Source organism: Amphiprion ocellaris, chromosome 7 (assembly GCF_022539595.1).
Source record: "Amphiprion ocellaris isolate individual 3 ecotype Okinawa chromosome 7, ASM2253959v1, whole genome shotgun sequence".
In the NCBI taxonomy this organism is placed as follows: domain Eukaryota; kingdom Metazoa; phylum Chordata; class Actinopteri; family Pomacentridae; genus Amphiprion; species Amphiprion ocellaris.
In genome coordinates, this window is record NC_072772.1 from 22185344 (window position 1) to 22202976 (window position 17633).

The following is a 17633-nucleotide window of genomic DNA, read 5'->3' on the forward strand; positions in this document are numbered from 1 at the left end:
ACCCCTACGTAGATAAAAATCAGCCGTTTCCAGCTAGAATAGTCATTTACCACATTAACAACGTCTAGACTGGATTTCTCATTCATTTAATGTTTTGTCTTCATTAAAAAAATATGCTTTTCTTTTAAAAATAAGGACATTTCTAAGTGACCCCAAACTTTTGAATGGTAGTGTGAAGCGCTCTCCCTCTGACCACCTCTGGTGGTTCTGTTAATACTGTATATTGCAGTGATGCATGATAACAAAAAAAGCATTTGGTCTTTTAGTTTTAAAAAGTGTGTTTTATCAAAGATTTTTTGTAACAGCTGCATTTATAATACCTTTATTTGAACAACCTATAAGACGACTAGGGTTTAATGTTTAAAGGGTTTAATGAGAAAGAGTCACTTGTGGTGACAAACCCATTAAAAATGATCAGCTGGTTCTGCAGCTTTCTGAAGCTTTCTAGTGTCTCAGCTCCGTGTTTTGGTTTTTAGATCCACAATCTGGTTCAGTCTCATGGCTCTCATCCACTTGGTTACCAGCAGCAGGCAAAAAACTTACTTACATCAGGTACGGAAAAAAACCCACTCATAGTTCTGCTTCACGTCTTTGCTAGATTTAAAAAAAACAACAACGTTGTTTGCTAACACTGGGGCTTGCTCTGGGGGTCAGGCATATGGGTTCTGTAAAGCGTCTTGAGACAATTTCACTGTAATTGGTGCCTTATAAATAAAATTAAATTGAATTGAATTGAACTGTAGCTGTATCTACTTTATACAGTGACACCAAAACAATACGATCACTCCTGCCTATTATGCTGTCGGCCCATTGCAAGCTGCCAAACAGCTCAGACTGTAGTCATTGGCATTAGTAATGGATCCTGTAAGTCCTCCAGGTTATTAGGTGGAGCTGCCATGGATCAGACTTGTTCCAGCTCATCCTTCAACACCCTGTTGCCAGTTTATGGTGTAACCCTTCACCCTCCCTAGTCCTCTTTCAGTAGCACTCCACAAGCTTTGCTGTTTCAGAAATGCAATGATCCAGTCCTCTGGCCTTCAGGTTTTTACACCTGCTCATTCCTCCTACTTTCAACACATCGAATACAAGAACTGACTGTCCACTTTACTTCTAGTGTATCCCAGACCTGCATTGCGGCATTGCCATGAGATAACCACTCCTCACTTTGTTTGCGATTGGTCACAGTGTTTTGGCTCATGAGGAAATGTGTTGTCACCTTATCTGTTTGCCCCCAGGTTGACCTAAATATGTAGAAAGACAAGAAAGTCCTCAAGATTCCCGCCTTAATTTTCCAGAAATCCAAACTGCTAGGTTCATCAGAAGTTCTTATAGAGACATCTTGGACCTGCAGAGCTTAACTTGCTTAAGAAAACCCACTCAGAGCTGTTGTGTCCCAATCAAACCCAGAGTATATAGAACAACATTTGCCCTTCATTTACCCCAACATGTACTGCTGCCATTCTTCATTTTAACCAAAGTTTAGAACATATTGCACATTTTGCAGGTTAACATCTAAACATCAAAGGGACCACCCTAACTGCTGTGGGGAAAGTTGATCACCAGAGAGCTCAACCTCCAGTACCCCTGAGTTCATCCTCCCTGTCACCTCTGCTGATTAGGAGCTATGATGATGGATCACCGTAGGGAGCCTCTACGAGGCCACACAGGGAGATGGATGTGTGAAAGGGTATAGGAAACCTTATCGTAAAGTGAGGTGAAGGACCTTTTTTTGGAAGGAATGTTTGGTTGTACAGTGGATTATGTCATCATTGTTACTCACTACTAACCAGATGCTTTCTGGACAAATGCACTGAAGGTGAAGTTCTGTTATGTACTTGTCATGAAGATAAAGTCATCATTGTGTTGAGCAACATAGAAAAGCACTCATCCCAAACATCTTTCACTTCAAGCCTCTCCTGTCTAAATAAAGGGCTCAGTGCCCTGAGGAGTGGTTGATTTCTCTTTGTGGTTAGGGCTCGGCATCTCTCTGGTCTCATTAACCGTCCCACCCAGAGCTCTGTTTAATATGAGGAAGGCAAGTCGGGAGCAGATGTGCTCAGTGCTGGAGATAAACCCCACATTGTCTGGGTGGAGGCTGGTGTTGGAGTTGAGAAACAGACTTCCATAAAGTGATAGTATACATGAGCTGTGGATAAGCTCCTGTCTTGTTTACTCCTTCTGGAAGTTCTACTTGGTGATCTCAAATGTTAAAGTTCAGACTGTCCCAGCAGACCATCTTTCATTCCTGGTTTATTGATTTTACACCAAGTGCTTCTATTAAATTACCTTTCATTCCTGTAATTGCAAAATGAAACACAGCAGTTTCTCCGTGTCAACACTGTGTGGGTGCTCTGTAATGAATATCTGCATGATTTATGACAGTAACCCTCTCCACCTTTTCCCACTGACTATGATACATGGCCTGTTTAGAACATCTCCGTATCCTGTCCCGTTCCAGGGACCTAGATAAATACTCCATGTCTCACTGCACCATAAATCTACACTTATTTTGTGGGTCTGTGTCGTCTGATGCTCCCTGAAGTGTGTCTCCTCGCAGCGGGAGGATCCATCATGATAAGTAGCTGTGCGGTGTTGTAATGGCTGAATTGATGAGTGCTAATTGGCATCAAGAGACTGCCAGTAATGGACTTCCTTGACAGCATTTCATCGAAACCTGAAAGCAGATAGATTGATTAAGAAAATATCACATTAGTACTGGTGTGTGATTCAATCATACGTTAGAAAATACTCTTTTTAAAGGTCAGAGTCTCCATATTTATTAATGGGTTTCCTTGAAAATGTCATGATGTGCTCGTCTCTGTAAAGTTCAAGATTGTTAAGTGTTGAGATACAGGGTAGTGTTGGAGCTCATAAGTTAAAAAAAACAAAAACAAAAACATAGGAGGGTTAAAAATAGAACCTCATTAACTCAACTTTATAGTTACATTTCATAAGATTTCAGCTTTTTTGATTTGTTGAATGCTTTAATTTAAAACAGCACACAGAGATGTGCAACGTTTGCAGTAACTTAATACAGCTCTTGTAGGAGAGAGAACAGTGAAGTCTGGCCATAAATAAAGCTATATAAAAACTATAAACTACACAATATCTCTAAACTATGACTATAAAGAGTAGTTCACTCCACCAAGACTGCTCATTCCTTGTATCATTTCCAACAGATAAGTCCTGATCAGTCCGCAGCGGTGGATTTGTAGTAGGATCACAATCATGTGATCATCAGCAGGCAGCTGATGTAGTGTTCACTTGTTGTCATAGTTACAGTGACGCCGTGCTGCTATGTCACAATGATACAGAAATCATGGATCTAGACTATAAGCCGCATCACTGCCAAAATCTAATCACTTGGTCCTTGTATCATCTCTGACCTTCCCTGAAAATTTCTTGTAAATCTTGAATAATGTTGCTAACAGACAGACAAACCAACGCTGATCGTCGCATAACTCCACCGCATTCCTTGGCGGAGTAAATATTTGCTTGTCACCTATTTCTTTGAAGCTGACATGATTCTTGCTGAACAATCCAAACTCTGGTTGCTTACGTAACCCTGCTGTATATTTCCCACCCCAAATGTTAAGGAGTGAAACTGGTCAAACCCTGCTACAACAATGATAGTTCACCCTTTCAGTTCACACATCGTAGGTTTTTTACCTCAAAGCTGTAACTATTTCAAAAATTACATGATCCATGAGTTGTAAGTGCAGTTGTACAATTCAGGTTTACAGGATGTATTGTCTCTTATAATTTTACAAGAGTAAGGAAGCAATTGGAACCCAGTGTGGTAATGGCGGACTCTGCCACTAACAATGTAGAGAGGCAGTGATTGAATCTACATGTAAAGGCCATTGCTCAAAATGGGTTACCATTAAAGCTATGAAAAATGTTTAATCTCCTGCCAATTCCGATTGATGTTTTGTATGTCCATAGTTAGTGCGCACTAATGCATCTTGAATTACTTGTGTCCCATAAAGGTGGTTTTAGACAGACAGTCTGCATACACTGCTGAAGGATAGTGTTCCAATGTCATCAAATTCATAGAGCTTCAAAAATGATTTGTGTTCAAGGAGGAGCTGATGTTTTTTTTAGTGTCTTCCACTGAGTCTGACTGCCAAGCATTAAGATGATTGTCTGTAATTGTAAAGCTTTTTCGTCCAACTTATGTTTCATTTGATGATGGATTTCTATGACTTATTGAACGGTGAGAGTCTTGTTTTCCTTCACACAAAGGAAACAAAAGTAAATGACCTCCTGTCTGGGCACTTTTTGCACCTAAATTGTGGTGAAATCCATTCTGCAGTTACAGAGATGGGTGAAGTGCTCTGCGTGGTGTTAGCTTCCACTACATCCTGTTATTTCCTAGGACAGTGCTGTACCACAGTGTCGAATGGTACACGCTCGCCACCGTCTCTGAATGAGCATGTGTTTTTTTGTGTATGAACCATGTGTTCTCTCTGCTTTGCTGGATCATCGCATTCTGATCCCTGGTGGCCTCTATACTGTCAGTGACCACACACACACACACACACACGCACACACACACACACACACACACTGACGGTGCAGGGTCAGGCTCTCTCGGGGGCAGCAGAGTGACTGTCAGCTGCCAGCAGCAGTTTTAGCTGAGAGAAGCGTGGGGAGCAGGAGAAACGTCTTCCCTCATCCATCAGCCTCTGGTGGCTGCTGCACCGCTGTGGCCTGCATGTGTGTGGATCCACGGCGCAGCAACACCACGCTGAAGCATGCTGTCTGTGCTGAGTGTGATTTACTCACAGCTACCCAGTGTATGGCAGATTCCTCACGCATGCATGCGGCCTCACAGAGCAACAGCCTCCACACAAAAGTTGGGAATTTCAATTTCAGCCAGAGGCGACAATTTTGAAAAAAAAAAAAAGTCTTGAGAGTGATGGTACAAGTCTATTTAGTGTGCTGCATGCTAAAAGTGATGACAAATTTTAAATGTACACTACCGTTCAGAAGTTTGGGGTCACTTAGAAGTGTCCTTATTTTTGAAAAAAACAAACATTTTTTTTAAAATGAAGATAACATTTAATGAATCATAAATCCAGTCTAGACATTGTTAACGTGGTAAATGACTATTCTAGCTGGAAACAGCTGATTTTTAATGGAATATCTACATAAAGGTACAGAGGAACATTTCCAGCAACCATCACTCCTGTGTTCTAATGCTACATTGTGTTAGCTAATGGTGTTGAAAGGCTAATTGATGATTAGAAAACCCTTGTCCATTTATGTTAGCATATGCTAACATCTTCTGTCTAACTTTCTAACCTTCGTTGCAGTATGTAGTGCATAGTGTCGTCTGTCTGTGTGTGTGTTCTTGGTGGCTTGTGCTTAAGCTTGTTTATACTCATGCAAATATAACAGTATTACTATTACTATTGCTATTGGAATGCATACTTAATCTTAGTTGAAACATGCTAACTTGCTCCTTTTAGGGTTCTGGTGTTTTGGACTTTATGTTGTGCAACAAACGGTACAAGAAATTGTTATTCGACCTTGAAATATTGATGCACATTTTCCCACTACATTACTACCTAATCAAATTAACTTAACACACAAATTATTAATGAAAATAATTGCTAGTTACTGTCCAGTACTTGATTGCAAACAAATTATGTGGTAATTTAAATCTAACAAATTGAGTTATTGAAATTTGAATTTTATGTATGTAGAGTTGTGTTAATATAATGATTATCTGACACGTTCTGTTATTCATTTACTGCTGCTGACTATGAAAATAACCAGAGCTCACTGCTTAAGTAGTATGAGCTCAAAAGGAAGTGGTTTGTTAGCAGAGAGAGACTGTACTCGGACACTGTGGTGCTTTGAGATAAATGATAAAAACAGTGTGCTAACAATGATAATGGTAGTGGCAGATATAATATTCACCATGGTCAGAAGCCTAAGTTTTATCATAGTTTATTTCAGTTTAACACTTTGTGACATTTTACATATAAAAGGACTTATGATAAATTCATGAAATACAAAGCACTGTTATTATGATGAATTATATTGTAACATAGTATAGAAAAGCACTGTCTGTTGTCTAGCTCATTGTAACAGTTGTATTTTTTTCAGTAAATAACTAAATTATCCAATATTTCACCACAAAATCAATGCTCTGAGTCTGTTCTTCTAACTTCATTAAAGAACTCTTGGTGATTTTATACACTAGAAAATACATAATGAGCAAAATAAGCATTTAATGCCATGGCTGGGCATTTCCATCTTGAAGCTGTGATTCACTGATGCCAATTTTTGTTTTTTAAGTAGTATGAGCTCAAAAAGAAGTAGTATGCTAGCAATTTTGTAAGACTTTAGTCTGTGGTGCTTTGAGATAAATGAGATAAACAACAGTGTGCTAACAATGCTAATGGTAATATGCTATTTTTGTGGCAGGTATAATATTTACCATGGTCATAATCTTAATTTTTATCATCCCATTACGCTAGCATTTACTAATTAGCATAGCCTAGACTGGGGATGTGAAAACGTCTGCAAGTTTTACGTGAAATGCTATATTTCTTTAAGGTAGGGGCTTTTATATCATCAGTAATGGATATACAACCAAACAACATGACATTAACTGATACATGGTTGTCATTCGATCCTAATGACAGGCCCATATTGGCAGTAAGTCCATCATAACAAACACTGCTGTTGCAGGTACAGTTCTTCACCTTAGTCATCATTGTTTTTTCCAAACCCTTCAACAGACACGTTCATTGTTTGACAGAACTGCTGAGTAAAAATGACGCAGTGTGCCACAGAGCCGTCACCAAATCCCTCCAGCTCTCAGTGTGAGCGATGAGTTTGTCATGACAGTGTCAGATACATGCCGCTTCAAGCTACGTTCTTTTAAGCAGTATTTCCTTTGGAAGTGCCTGAATTGATCTTCACCAGGGAGATCATGTTAGTGCACGTCAGGGGTAGGAGCTGTGTGTGCTGTGAGTCAGGGAGGTGGAGGCAGGAGAGCGCTGCTGGCACAATCCAGAGGAAACAGGAGATAGGTGAAGGAGTCGGATGACTGCTGAAGTGGAGAGCATGAAGACACGGTGGCAGAGCTGACGTGGCTCTGCAGACCGCAGTATTAACATCCTGATGACTACTTTGAAATATCCTATTCAGCATGTTTTTTCTCTTTCACGAATAGACTGATGGTGCGCTCATTTTCCTGCTGATGAGACTTCCAAATATCGACAGAAACAGTATGAACTGTGGAAAATACCGACCAAAATTATGCAGAGGATGGTGTTGTAACCGCTGAAGGGAATGCTGATGGAAATTTTTAAAACCAGCCTCTGCACCACTTCATACAGATACTTATGGTGAAAAAAAAATTGAATTAGAACTGTAGACTGATCATGAAGGCATGTGGATTTTATTATACCAATATAAAGTCTCAATTTAAGTGGTATTTGGTACTAGCACGGTACTTAATGACACAGGCACCAAGGCCTTTTTGACTGAGAAACTGAGTTTTGCCAAGTTTATACAATTTGATTTAAGTCTGCAAACAAATGTTAGGAGGCTTTGGATGAAATTTTCAGGGAAGGTCAGAAATGACACAAGGAACAGTTGATTACATTGTGGGGGTGTTTCTGAGTCCCATCAATTCCCACTGCCTGCTATATATTTAGGTCATGTGTTTCGGTATCCGTACATAACGTACACATGCATAACACACCTGTGCTCAGCGCAGTGTCATTTTGTTTGTGGGTACATCTGTATTAAATGGTCACATTCTGCCTTGCTGTGATTTCTGATCATCAATAACTAATAAACAAATGCTGCATTTCTAACAATGCCATATGGGGGAATGAAGAGCCTTGGCAGAGTATTCTCTGAGTGCTTTTCTAGTTTTAAAGCTGTTTTCATTTTGTAATTATACAGTGCTGAGTTTTGCAAACAACTACTTTATTGAAAGTAGCTGTTGTAGAAATGCCTTTGTCCCATTGGGTGAAGGAAGGATTCATGTTGATGTCCTTCAATCGTCTAGTGTACAGACATAGTACAAGCTAATTTGTCCATTAATACACCAGAACCAAAGTGCAAAGTTGACCGTACCTCATCAGAACTTATTTTATAGTCACACAACTTTCACTAACTTTGCATGTTTTCCCTGTGGGTGGTTACCTCCTTCTATCCAAAGATGTGTAATAGAATGCCATTCTGTCAAAGGTGTATCCCACCACTTCACAGGTCTACAGAGGGTAAGCTGATTTGGATAATGGAAGTAAAGATGGATGCGCTTGAAGAAGTATTTTGTGTCAGCTGCTCCTAATACACATATTCATAAGAGACATAGCAAAAAGTGTATTCTAGTCAAATGTAGTGTGTTAAATTTGCAGTGGCATTTCATCCTCTTGTGCCCTCAACATCTGTCATTTTCTTCTTCTGTCATTTCTGGGCTGCATGTTGACACCACTTGTCAAAGCTGAGCAAACACCTGTTTTCCATCGGATGTGTCTTTGCACGCAGTTCGTGATGCAATCAGGTGTTTTCTTCCCAGGCTGTCAGTGTATGTCTGTCCATAATAAAAGGGCATCTGGCTCTGTTGTACATCACCACAGCCTCCTCCGTGATGGAGAAGTTTCCGCCTCTACCTCAGGCCTCATGACGACAGGCAGTGATCTTATCTGTGGCAGGACCGGAAGACCTTTCCCTCATAATCTCAGCCAGACACAATGGTGCTATATTGAGAAAGCCATAAACATGCGATTGCTTATCTGTTATCGAGCTCATGGCTCATGAAAGAGCTGAATTAGTTCTGTGCATTGTGTGTTCTGACATTTCAAATCAGATAGTAGGTGGATGTGACTGATATTACCATAGAGACCCGGTGTGTTTGTTGCTTTGAGCTGTATCGTGCAAGTGAGTAGAGGCCTGATCAGTTTGAGCATCAGCAGTGTCAGTTTCTAACTAATGACTGCTGTGGAGACACCTTCAACCACAAGCAACAATGGCACTGTACAGTAATTGTGCAGGAGTAGACGAGCTAAAGCAACCACAGCATGGACTGGAATAACATACATAATGGGTAGATTTCTGAGTGCTTCAAAATGCATGTGACTATTGGCATGTCTGCTTAGAGTATGACATTTCAAAGTAGCAGTGGGAAACTTGCACATGCTATAACTGATTATTTTTTTGTCACTTAGGGCAATGGTAGGAATCTGTAAGCAATAAAAAAAACCCCAAAAAACATCTTTTTGTTCAGTGACAGTTGCATACCTACCAAGGGTCAACTTCCAGAACTGTAAAAGGAAGTTCTTAAAACTGTAGTTCCTTGAATGTCCACTTGAGGCTGGCTCCAAAAGGCAATCATCCCCACAGACCCCAATGTTAAAATCCCAACTTGACAGTAGAAATAAGCATGTTCACAGCCTGGTACAAAAAAACTGTTTTGGTGTCTTATAGCTTCTTTCCTTGTTCATGAGAACTAGATGATGGATTTTTATGTGACTCATCCATTTTTTTTTTAGTTTGCAAAGTTACCAAAAATAAGGGTGTGGCCTCTGAGTGACAGATGGGAACAGTCATGTGACAGTCTAGGGCTCTTAGACTCTTTTTGTTTCTCTTTTCATTTCAACAAGTTATTTGAGCCATGGAAGTTGTACATTTTTGATTACTGCAGCTTTAAAGTGCACCTATCAAAACATGTAAATGATCAGAACAATTAGCCTGATAATATTAAATAATGCCAGATATCTGAAATATATGTAAAAATCTTAAATGCGGTACACTTTGATGCAGTTGCCCCAGTTACTTAACATCTGGCAAACTGAAAACACAGTACTTTGAAAAGTATCATTCTGTATTCTTAAATAGAGCACTGTCATCAGGTTGTTTACTTAAATATCTGTTGTTGCAGCATTTGTAGAGCATCTTATCTACTTAATTGGATGTATTTCCTGCAGGAGGAGGATGTTAGGGCGAGGCAGATTAGATGTGTAAACCGATGGGATTCCATTTCAGTGAGAGAAGACAAATTTATTTGATTGTGGGAGTATTTTACAAACTAAAATCATTTATGTTTCTCATGCAGCATCCTGTTATCCAGAGTGGAAAAAAATTGACATTTTTCAATACAAATATGTGTGTTTTTTTTGTGAAAATAAGAGATGTCTCCCAAACTTTTATTCCTCTTAAAGATCAGTTATCCATTGGCTGCAGTTCCTCAGCTCCAGGTCTCCTCAGGCATTAGTTTAACAGTGTGACATTGACTGTGTGCCCTCATGCTTTGTCTTGGTGATGGTAAACAGTGCAGTCTGAGTCAGCACAGCCTCTCTGCTGTTGGTTTGTGTTTGAGCACTTTGCACTGCTTTTGTCCCTGATGCTGTCAGAACAGCTCTGATGCCTGATATTCACCTTACTTACCTCTCTGTTGGCTACAATGACAGTCCTCTGTGCTTCTGCCCACCCTGGATGCTGTTACAAGACACACATGCAGATTTAAGCGATTGCTCATTTGGGTTATGTGGATATTTGCTTTCTTTCTGAGAGTTAGATGTTAGAACCAGGTTTGTAGTGTATTTATAAAAATATCATTTGGGGTACATGGGGACCCCAGCCGGACTGTGCATCTTTTATTTATGTATGTTTGTGTTATGCTGCTCTTGTGATGACTGCTTCAGTTGCATTGTGTTTCATTTCAATTCAGGAGTTCTTGCACTTACACTGTAAGCAATACACGTTTTTAATCATCAATAGCAATTTCATTGTTTCTTTCATATTTGTATCTGTGGACGACACACGTTTTAGGAAAATATACATTGAGAGGATATGGACAGGTACAGAAATATGAAACAGATGGGGTCCAGCTGGATGCCAAGTTTACAGATGAAGTAGGTTTTGTCACGTGTACTGATGAGGGTTAAGATGATGTAATATTTAATATAAAAAAGGATAAATTCATGAAATACAAAGCACTGTTATTGTGATGAATTATATTGTAAGAAAGTATAAAAAAGCACTGTCTGCTGTGTAGTTGCCTCGCTTGTTGTTACAGTCGAAATGTTTTTCAGTAAATAACTAAATTATTCAAAATGTCACCACAAAATCAATGATCAGAGTCTCTTCTTCTAACTGCATTATAGAACTCTTGGTAATTTTTATACGCTAGAAAACACATAATGAGCCACCTTGAAGCTGTAGTGCACTGATGCCACATTTCTTTGAGTTTAAGCTTTACTAACCTGTACTGTATGTTGTCAGTAAATCTCCAAAACTTTAAATTGTTGTTTTTTTGTAAAAGTTGTGTGGAATAAAATGAATATATTAGTATTTGTGCTGTTTTCCAGGCTGTATGCTGTGTTTTGGCCAATCGGCCTTCTTTCGCTTCAACCACCCTGAGGAAGCCTTCAGGATGAAGAGCATGATGCCCCAGGGAGGAGGTGTCTCCAGTGGGGACTACAGACTGTGCACAGGTACTGTATATGTTTATATGTGCTCGTATTTCACCATACATGTGCGTTTGTGTGCTGTGTTTTAGCTCAGGAGCACTACTACTAACCTTAATGTTAGTTCTTACTTCTTCCACAAACACAGCTTGTTGTTAATAAAAACACACTGGCCTTTTGTCCCCTGAATAATAAGATCTGAAAAGAGCATTTTTCTCCTGAAGTTCCAGTTTCAGCCTGGCCTGTATGGATGAATGGCCAGATTGTTAGAGGCTGGTGGTGGAGGTGGAGCAGCAGGGCAGTGTATTTTACAGGTGGATGTTTGTACAGCAGTAAACTGCAGGCATTTTTCTCTTTTTATAACCTGGCAAGGGTGGAGGAAGCGTAGTAACGCAAGGCAGTCTGGAGAAGGAACAGTGTTACTTGGTGATACACAGTATAAGTATAGGGCTTTAAAAATTGTCTTGTAACCTGCAATGCCACTTCATTTTCTTCGTATGGCTTTCTTTTAATAATTCCTTGAAGTTTTATAAATTATTTCTGGTTTAAAATCAGGCATTATGTTTCCTTTTGCATTGTTGCATGAGTTGCAAATCCATTTAAAGACTAAATTGAGTTGCTTTCAGTTACTTTTCAATTCTGAAATAAGAAATATTACATGGAAAACAGAAACTTCTCATCATTTTAAGCATAGAAATTGTCACTTTTATATAACTGCATTCAGCAAAAGCATGGATTGCCATTTATTTCTGTTTGTAGCTCAGTTCCAAGACCCTTGTCAGTATGAGCCTTTAAAATGCAGTACCGTTGAACCCTGAAGCCTGAATGGTGGCCAGCTGGGACCTGGTGCTGGAGTTCACACTATGCATGTTTTATGAGCATCTCATTCCACTGCGTCTCCAGGCAAAGTTTTCAGCTGCTTGCGTTTGTGTGTGTGTGTGTGTTATGAGTGTTCCTCCTGGCAGACACACAACTGTAAATGTACCTTCTCTTGGCCAGTTCTGCTACCAGAGAACTGTCACAGCATCTTGTTATTTCCCTCCTTTCACTGTTGACGCTGCCTTCCACCAGTGGATAAGTATAGCACGCAGGCATGCTGGCTGCTGTGGACTTCCTGATCCACTAATGAAAGCCTTCCGTTGTTTAGAAACGTACCAATTATGCATTCCTGAGCTGTGTTCAGATGAAGACTGCTTATACCACTCCCATGATAAACTGGGTATATCTATCATATCAGCTTGCAAAGACTTGAAAATGGCACTTGTTATCTCTGTGTGAATTCACGGACCAGAGCTATTATGGAGGTCCAACCCAACTAAACTAAGGAATTATACAATTCACAGCTTGTACAAATTAAACAATAATACTAGTTTGTAGTTTGCAACATGCACATCAAAACTAAATTCTGACAATGTACAGTATTAAGGCCAGGTTTCTGAACTTAACTGACCATCTGACAAAGTATAGGGGGTCCTCGACCTATGTCGGAGTTCTGTTCCTACAGATTGATGTAAGTTGATTTTCGCCGTAAGTCGGAACTCCAGTGAAAATGTAAACAAAACTGTCATGTGTATCATGTTATGGCGAAAATGTAAACAAAGCCGTTGCATGCTTCACAATATCGATCAGTTCTTCGGAAAAGTCATGAATACCAACGGCTTTCATGCATGTATGAATCATTTTACAAGAAGATAACAGAATATTGTAACGGGCTGATATTGTTGTTGATGTTGAGGTTTCAATGTTTATTGTTCAGTTCGAGATTTACCTAATGTCAGTGAACGTGGCATGTTTAGTTAGCTCACCTCTGATTGGCTGAGTGTCAGCAGTAGTGAGTGTGTGTGTGTGTGTTGCTCTGTGCCGGAGTGTGTGTCGAGCATTTAAGAGCAGGGAATGGCGGCTAATTCTGGAGCTAAGTTATGGGGTTTTTCTAGTTATTCTGGCGTTGGCTACGGGCCATAGTATCCTGTGTGAAGGTTCAATAAACCCCCAGAGAATCAGATAAAGTCTCACTCATTCATCACAGAGGGTCGCTACAATATGTTGACCTGTTTTTACAACTAGACTGATGTTCATCGGTGTTTCGCCCTGTTCCAAGCATTTTATTATTTTGTCTAATTTCACTTCCATAGAGACGGCTTTCCTTTTCTTTGAAGCATCCGAAGAGTCTGACTTACGATTGGGAGCCTTAATGAAGGGCAAAAAGTTAGCGAATGTAGCACAATCCAAGGCGGCGTACAACCGAAGAATGGAAACAAAGTCATCTTATAGCGACGCGTGATAACGTATTTTCCACTCCGCTTGCCAGCTATTTCCACGTAACCAGTTCTGACATAACAATGAAATGCCATAGGTCGAGGGCGTTGTAAACCGAGGACCCCCTGTAGGCACCTTATTTGAGAGGTAGACTAGAATTCAATCTTCAAAATCTTTCCGAGCTTGTCACTTGGGCAGTGCTATGAATGTGCACGTGATTCAAATGTTATCAGCCCATTAAATGGTCGTTTGTCAGTGCAAACCATTCTCACATAAATGGGCCTGTAGGGACCTACATTGTGTAGTACTGAGTGAACTGAAAGGTGAAGGAGCTCCCTACTGGCCCATTTATATGAGAGTGATATGCACTGATAATGGGCCATTCGACTGAGTAGGGATGTCTACAGTGCACTGGACACCACATTCCAGGAAAAGTACTCTCTCTACTAAATACAGAACAACTGGAAAATTGTATCTTTATGTCCTTTCAGTTTTAAACCCCACAGAGCTCATGCATGAAAGTGTTTGTCTGGCTGACAGTTGGTGTCACACACACATACACAGAGGGAAATATGTGATGCAGATCCTTGGTCTTTTCCTTTTTTTATTGGCCCTCAAGAGTTCTGGCCATAGACAGTATATACAAGATGGATCTAGAGTTAAGGTCTAAATGTCGCAATCTTTCTAACAGCCAGCAGGGGGTGACTCCTCTGGTTGCAGAAATAAATCAGTTTGTATTGAAGTCTATGAGAAAATGACCCTGCTTCTTCCTTGATCTGTTAACTCAGTAAACATTTACCTGGTGAGATTACAGTCTTAGTCACTAATTTCAAGATTTTTTTGAATACAGCATGATGTTCCTTTTGTAAATTATGATCCCATTTAGAGTAAAATAGATGCTAAAGCAGGGTATGTTTTAGAGCAGGGCTACCTTGTCATTGACAGGCTGCTACTCTATCACCATGTATAATGTTGAGTTCTCAAGGCAGGTTTATTTGTATCGCACAATTCATACACAAGACAATTCAAGGTGCTCTACAATGGCAAAGAAATACATTCCGAAAAATGATTTAAAGGTAGACATAGATTAAAATCATAGAAATAAAACAGTAAAGTAGACATTGAGATCATAAAAGTGTATTAAAAGACAAGAAAACGGATTGACCATCTAAGAGAAAGCTGCAGTTAACAATCTGGTTTTCAGGCCTGATTTAAAAGAGCCGACAGTTTGAGCAGACCTCAGGTGTTCAGGAAGTTTGCTCCACAGGTGAGGAGCAAACTCATAATAGCTGAATGCTGCTTCGCTATTTTTGGTTCTGATTCTGGGAGCACATAGTAAACCTGTCCCTGATGACCCGAGGGCTCTGGATGCCTCATATTCAGTAAGATCCACCACTTGATCATCACATCTGGTTTTAAAAGAGGCAAGAGGATGACAGCCAAATTCCAAACTTGAAGCTTCAAACAGTCATGGTGTCCACATGCATCTTTTCTATACAGTCTATGATTCTGACCTAGCACTAGTATAGTATAGAATTTTTGTACCTCTATAATTATTGCTTAATTGAGTCCTTGTCAGGGATAATTAAAATTCTAAGTAATAATGAAGTTCCTGGTGCTATTGTTCGTCTGTAAATGTGCTCAGCTCTCTCTGTCTGGAGATGTTCAAATGGATCCTGCTGCTGTTCAATGCTGCAGGTATTTATTACACTTAGAGGAAAGACTCATAAAACAGCTGGAAGCAACAAACTAAAGCTCCTGTAAACATTTTGTCAAAACCTCAAGTACAACATTTTTGGATGGATCTTGTTAATTTTAACTGTCTCTGTTTTCGTCCAAGTAAAATTTTATTTTTACGGACATTTGAATTTGTTACTCCGCCAAGGAACGGCAGAGTTATGTGACGATCGGCGTACGTTTGTCTGTGAATCTATCTGTCTGTCTGTCTGTCTGTGTGAAACATTACTCCAAAACAGACCAACAGATTTGGATGAGATTTTCATGCGAAGGTCAGAAATGACACAAGTACCAAGTGATTAGATTTTGCCAGTGATGTGGCTTATAGTCTGGATCCACTGCTTTGTTAAGGATTTCCCTTTGCCAGATATAGCTGCCGGCATGGCGTCACTGTAACCATGACGTGAAGTTACCTGCCGACGATCACATGATTACGATCCTATTACAAAATGACTGGTTTTCCGTTGGAAATCATACAAGGAACAAATGATTAAACTGTGGGGTGTTTCTGAGTCCCATCAATTCCTGCCACCCACTACATATTTAGGTCATGTATGTAGCAAACCCCAGCCAGACAATGGTGAAGCTCCTGATGTTTCACAAAGCCTTTATTTGCGTTCAGCCGTCAGCCTTATTTTGAACACAAACTCACCTTTCTGTCCTTCACTCCTTTCTTCAGGAAACACCGTAGGAGCTTGTCCCCATTGCAGCTAGGTGTTTATAAGTTTTTACACATCCTTTACTAGACAGCAACAGCGTGGAACCATCTTCTTTCATCTTTATGTGAATTTTTGGACCTTTTGGCAGCGTCTTCATCATGTCAAGAAACCGCTTCTTAGATAAACACTTTCTGTGCCACTGGAATGGTGACAAAATAAAAGCCTGTAACATTAAAATACGCCTTCAAAATAAAAGCATGGAGGGACCGGTTATTTTAACAGTAGCAAAGCAAAGGCTTGCCAAAAGTGATGAACTGATCAACAGACCTTTATAAGAATAATTTACATGCAATTCGGTATCCATACATAACATGCACATGCATAACACATGCCTGTACTCAGCACAAGGTCATTTTTAATTAAATATTTCATCCGTCGGAAATGATACTTCAACTGAGCAGCCTTGGCGGAGTACTGCATTCTCTGAGTGCTTTTCTAGTTATAGATGTGCTATTGTAGACCAAAGTGAATGAGAAAGGTCTTTTGCGATTCTTTTCCTCTCTGTGATGTCTTTAGATCAATATTTGTGCGGATATATGTACAAAGTCCTCCTCAAACATTTCTGACATTTAAAAGTTGCTGTGATGTTGTGCATGCCTGTCTGTTGACGTGACAGCATGCAGTTCAGACTTGTGCTGTGTTGGAATTGATACGGAAATGTTGCTATGTCCGACCTGGTAAGATTGCTATTCTAACTTTTATTTACATGTGACCAGGGTACTCATTCAGACGTGAAGCTGACATGTTCAGTTGTTGTCAGTTCAGAGGGCGTGTCTGAAAGGAGCTACAGTGGTGGAATAAAGTTTTCAGACACCCCATGCATTTGTGAAACATTGCATTAAGAATCACTCTTAGGTCTTCAACTACAATTTCTTTTAGTACAGTCACACCCAACATACTAAACAAATCATAAAAAAGACATTAAAAACTCAAAATTGATTGATTCAATCAAAATACATATGAAATGTTAAATATTTGGTCATTTTGGTACCAGTGATCCACTAATGAAGGTTGTGCTTTTTATTAAAAGACAATTTTTGTTGCCGTGCTTCGTGTCCACATAAAGCCAGTATATTTGGAAGTTCTTCAGAGACAAAAATGGCTAAAACCTAACGCAGGAAACACACCTGAAGATACAGATTATCAGCCAGGAAGGGAACAGCTGCCGCCAGATAGCCAGGAAGTGCAGATGCAATCTTCAGCAGTTGGATACACTCTGCAGAAATACAGACGAATTAACAGCTTGGAAGACAAACCAAGATCTGGACGTCCAAGGGTTTCTTCAGCAAGAAATGATCACATCCTGATCTGCATGTGCAGGAAAACCACCAAATGACATCACAGAAGCTTCAGCAGCAGTGGTCAAACCAAACTGGTGTCCAGTGTTTCACCTGCAAGGTACGTAGCTGACTTTTAGATCACGGCTAAAGGTTCTACAAGGCTGTCAAGTAGTGACTGATCGATGAGAGACAGAGGTTAG

At 39.9% G+C, this 17633-nt stretch overlaps 1 protein-coding gene across 25 annotated transcripts in view; it reads left to right on the forward strand.

Annotated features, from left to right (window-relative positions):
- phldb1b (pleckstrin homology-like domain, family B, member 1b) overlaps window positions 1-17633 on the forward strand; it is a 153744-nt gene that overhangs the window by 69191 nt on the left and 66920 nt on the right. For all 25 annotated transcript variants that reach the window (XM_055012306.1, XM_055012307.1, XM_055012308.1 and 22 more), the window contains one exon: window positions 11343-11468. In XM_055012306.1, coding sequence (XP_054868281.1) covers window positions 11343-11468 — 126 coding nt within the window. The remainder of the gene's footprint in view (window positions 1-11342; window positions 11469-17633) is intronic.